This window comes from Dermacentor albipictus, chromosome 9 (assembly GCF_038994185.2).
Source record: "Dermacentor albipictus isolate Rhodes 1998 colony chromosome 9, USDA_Dalb.pri_finalv2, whole genome shotgun sequence".
Classification (NCBI taxonomy): domain Eukaryota; kingdom Metazoa; phylum Arthropoda; class Arachnida; order Ixodida; family Ixodidae; genus Dermacentor; species Dermacentor albipictus.
In genome coordinates this window covers 39015068-39020117 of record NC_091829.1, presented here as the reverse complement: position 1 = coordinate 39020117, position 5050 = coordinate 39015068, and the positions used below count along the sequence as shown (strand labels likewise).

Genomic DNA, 5050 nt, shown 5'->3' with positions numbered 1-5050 from the left:
TTGCTAGTATCGGTTTGAGCTGTACAGCCATTCAATTTGCAACCAATAATGTTGCAAATCGGATGGCCGCATGGACTTGTCCTCCCTGGGTACAGGGATGATGACAGATCTTAATGGAGATGGTCGTGACATGCCTGCCAAGTATTTATGCAGAGCAATGAGTTTCTTACAAAAATTCCTGTAAGGAACTCTAGTGTGGTGACAGTTTCAGCTACCATGGTAGTGAGTGGCAGTACTCATATATCTAATCTTTATGCTTGTTGCTTCAAATGTTCTCGTGTTATGCGTGTTCTATATTGCCAAGCAATCATTATTTCATTGCGGGAGGGTGACAAGTTTTTGCACTCATGCATCATCATTACGAAACATCTTATTAATTACATAGTACTACTCTGTTGAAAGTGATCGATTGGCAATACCTGGGGCATAGATGGCCTTTACGTTTTAGCTTGTGATCTCTGTGCCTCCGCCAATGCACCAGCCATCAGGACAGCCACCAATGCTGGCTGTTTTGACGACGGCGAGACGGTCCCCAGTGCAACCTTTGGTGAAGAAATAACCAACACGGATCTCATATTTCGACTGCAGACCACAAAGCAGAAAATACGGCAGTGCATTCACCAGATGTTCACCTTGCAGGAGTAAGGTACTCGAGGTCAGGACCTAGGTCGACATTACCAACGAACGCGTCCCTTTGCTTGTGGTAAAGCAGCTTTTGTTATCTTGTCAACAAAAAGGCTGCATACTTTTGACTGTGGTGTGTCCAGATTCTCAAGCTCTGCTTCCCGGTGGGAGCAAACCTACTCGCTGAAACTGACTTCACCAGACGTAGTACTGAAGTATTTTTGTACCATTGTTCTGCAAGGTAGCTTGAGAAGCTCTTCACACCTCAAGTATTCGTAGGCTTTTGTTGAGAGGTGTCGCGTCACGATGCCATGCCTGATTGTTATTTCCGACTAGCGTGGCGTTTTTATAATTTACTTGGTCGAGAAGCAGCACTGCTTTTGCTGTTCCCTCCTCGGCATCTGCCACACCCTCCAGAAACACTGAGACGTAGCGCTCTTCTTTCAATTTTCGAAGTTCTTTGTAGGTGTCTACAGTTCTGTGCAGTTTATCATTATCTGCTCACAGCACACATTCTTTTCGTCGCCATCACTTCTACAAACACGTTTGACGTACGTGTTTGAGTCCCATATTGTTTGCGTCTTAACGAGCGCAAAGCCTTCCTTTGTTGGTTGCCTTTTTTTCTTACATGTAACCTTAACCAAATCTGTTAGAGCACTTTGGTCTTCTGTTTGTGCGTTGATGTCCTCCCCTGCAGCAGGCTCTGAAAAATGTGTTCCATTGTTTTCTGGGTTAGCCTGCAAACCACCAGATGGCAAGGAACCAATCGGAGAAGCACAGCCGATTAGGCTCTACTACACCGATTAGGCGCCGAGTCCTCGTTTAGTGTATCTTTGCTGGCTGCCACGCCAAACAGAAAGTTTCTCATAGTGGGTTGTACTTGGTTTCGCTGGACAAGTTCCAAAATGCAGCCGGAAACAGCTACTGGGCAAAATTCTGTGGCAGTTCCAGAAGGGTCCTCGTTCAAGTTTGTCTCGGCTGACTGTCCATCGTGTGGCTGCGAGCACAGTACTTTGCTTTCGGAAAGTAGCATGCAGCCAAGCGCGCCTGTGGGCGACGAATCTCGCTTGCGTTTTCCGGCTATGACGCACCCGGCGTCTGGCTCTCTCGAAAAGTGCTCGCTAAACAAGCTGGGGATCGCTCCAGGCTTAAGTCGACATCGTATTTTGCAGCTTTCTCTGAAATCACACTCCCGAAAGGGCAAACTGCAAACTACCGAGCAGTTTGAAGTTAGTGTCGCGGGCAACCACTTCTCCCTTCGAATAGCCTCAAGCCATCTTTCGCGCAAACTGCTGTCGACCGGTATTTCATGAAACGATACGCCGGGACGTCGGCATTGAGTGCTTGACTTACATTTTGGCACACAGCGATAAGGCATGACTGCAGTCTTTGTTGGACACCACGGGTAGAAGGATTCACATTTAGGAGGTCTTCAATTGATGGATTAATGACAGATAAAAGGCGCTGGAATTACGAGCTTAAAGGGCCGGCATTCAACTAAAATCCTGTGACGAAGTACGTCTGTCAACTCGAAACCTTTCACAAACTGATGCAAGGCAACATGTACGTCTGCTAACTCCAACTGTTGACACAATATTGGTAACGCGCATTTAAGAGCTGTGCAAACCACTCTCTAAAACTTAAAAACATGTTTCATGGCATTTCCTAACACAAGAGGAGATTTCGTTCTCTTATTCCAACATTCAAACAAAAAATTTAGCATAGCCTGTCGTCTGCTCGGCTCCGCGCAACGCGCTTCCCGCAGCCGACGTCGTCTGCTCCGCAACCGTGCCGCCGCGCGCCGCGCCTGCTGCCTCCGAGACGGTAACAGGTGCCGTGGTAATCTCAGAGGCCGCAGCATGTGATCTAGGTTGCAGACGTCCGCCACAAGCGACGCTCATTTTCGCGGAAAATAGGTTTCTCGCTAGCACAGTGCATTGAAATAGCTGAAAAGGAACACAGACCCCTATGGCTGGCTTTTTTGGACATCAAGGGAGCCTATGACAGTGTACTTCAAGAGGGCTTGTGGGGCATTCTGGAAACTTTAGGAGTGCAAGATGGAGTAACCAATTTCTTAAAAGATATCTATAAAGGTAACCGGGTGATTATACAATGGGAAAAGCAGGTTTCGGAGCCTGTAATGATTCCGCGGGGGCTTAGGCAGGGGTGCCCATTGTCGCCTCTGATGTTTATGCTGTACCTACAAGGTCTAGAGGCCAAAATACAGCAAAGCGGACTCGGCTTCAACCTATCATTTCTCAAGCAAGGAAAATTGATTGAACAGTCATTACCAGGACTGATGTACGCGGATGATATTGTATTAATGGCTGACAATGCAGAAGATCTGCAGGAATTAATGGACATATGTGGTACAGAAGGAGACAGATTAGGCTTGAAGTTTAGCAAAGAAAAATCAGCAGTCATGATTTTTAATGATAACAGTTGCGGCGAGCATAAGACACAGGAGGCCACGCTGGAGATAGTCGATAAATACAAGTACCTTGGGGTGTGGATAAATAATGGCATTGAGTATCTGACAGAGTACGAAAAATATCTAACGACTAAAGGTAACAGAAGTGCAGCGATTATGAAGAGTAGGGCACTGTGGAACTACAATAGGTACGAGGTAGTACGAGGGATATGGAAGGGGGTAATGGTACCAGGCCTGACTTTTGCCAGTGCGGTTCTATGTATTAGAACAGAGACCCGGCAACAGTTGGAAATTAGGCAACGTGGGGTGGGTAGGCTCGCTCTGGGAGCACATGGCAAGACACCAAATCTTGGAGTGCAGGGGGATATGGGATGGTCTTCTTTCGAGGGCAGAGAGGCTAGTAGCAAGATAGCCTTTGAGGAGCGATTGAGAAAAATGGGGGAAATTCGGTGGGCTAGGAAGGTTTTCAGTTACTTATACACGAGGAATGTTGACACGAGGTGGAGGAAGCGAACTAGAAAATTGACAAGCAAATACTTGGGCAGTAGCGGGGGAACAAGTAAGGAATCATCTGTCAAGAAAAAGGTTAAGGAGGCAGAGAGGGGTATGTGGAGTACAGAGATGCAAACCAAAGCGGCATTGGAGACATACAGGACGTTTAAGCAAGAAATATATACCAAAGAAAATATTTACGATAACTCTAAGGGAAGCTCATTGTTGTTCGAAGCCAGGACAGGTGTACTGAGGACTAAAACGCACCGAGCCAGATACCAGGAGATAGATTTGGTATGCGAGGCGTGTAGAGAGGAGGAGGAAACGGCGGAACACCTGATACTTGCTTGTAAACAACTTCACCCTGCAGGTGAATCTAACGGGGAACTATTCAAAGCCTTGGGTTTTAAAGACAGTGAAAGTAGAATAGACTTTGAACAGGTAGAAATAACTAAACGGAGGCTATCTGATTGGTGGACAATATCAACGCAAAAGTAAAGGAGTAAATACATAGGTATGCATGCATATAGAACGATTAAAGGCTAAGTGGCGCGCGTCGCCGCCGCCCGATTCAAAGGGTTGAGCCACAATCATCCATCCATCCATCCATCCATCCAATAGAAAATGGAGAGGGCACGGAGCCGAGTTTACCGGACCACGCGGCAAGCGTCTAATAAAGGAGGCATATTCGCTTTCAGCTCGGTTTTACATTTCTCTTTTTGATGGTGCGTCCCCGTGAACTGATCAAACCGAAACTTCGATTTACTGTAACTATAACGAAGCAAATAACAGTGCCAGGTGTAACATATTGAACGTTTCAGAATACATTATGTGATCTTATTGCGAAATTTGCGCAATATAGCAATGATAAGTGCGTTTTTGTTTTGTTTTCTCAACGACGCTATATACAGGTGCGACTAAAAGGCGCCCCCCCCCCCCTCCCCCGGAAAACGTTATAAGCAGGTTTTCACATTTTCCTGAAAAACCAGAACATTCACTGAGTTTATGTTTAGAGTAAATGAGCGGCATGTTAAGGGCGACGTTCATGTAAATTTTGAAGTATACGAGGGTTAATAAGTGCCTAAATGAGAACTTTAAGATTCTTGTTTTCTACCTTGATATTATACGGGGTGATCATTTTTAAGTTTCCTGGAATTTTTGAAAATTGTCTGTTGCACATAATTCTAGTCTCTGAGCTGGATTATTCAGAGAGGCAGACATTACTTACACGAGAAAAAGAAACACATATTTATCAACGGCACATATTACAATTTACGAATCGTAGCCGGTGAGCTTGAGAGGCGATCTAACTGGAATGAATTCGCAGGATGACGCCAGTGTGGAGATTTGCTCCATCAAACTCGCCCTACAAATGCACTGTTCCACTTTTTTTAACACGCTCGTTTATGCATTGAAGCACAAAACTGCAACACCCATGCATTTCACACCACGCTTTCTTAAATATCTCGAAACTGTTACAATCCTGGGGACGTATTCTCGAAC

General features: G+C 45.7%; 1 protein-coding gene across 6 annotated transcripts in view; it reads right to left on the bottom strand.

Annotated features, from left to right (window-relative positions):
* LOC135916518 (uncharacterized) overlaps positions 1-5050 on the bottom strand; it is a 137628-nt gene that overhangs the window by 39263 nt on the left and 93315 nt on the right. Inside the window, exons 1-2 of one of the 6 annotated variants that reach the window (XM_065449917.2) lie at positions 1978-2155; positions 420-542 (exon numbers count right to left, since the gene is read on the bottom strand). The exons of 4 other annotated variants lie outside the window; for them this stretch is intronic. In XM_065449917.2, the coding sequence (XP_065305989.1) occupies positions 420-428 (9 nt within the window). In that variant the 5' untranslated portion in view covers positions 429-542; positions 1978-2155. Of the gene's footprint in view, positions 1-419; positions 543-1977; positions 2156-5050 lie in introns of those variants that run through there. One more of the 6 variants, XM_065449916.2, reaches the window with a different exon arrangement.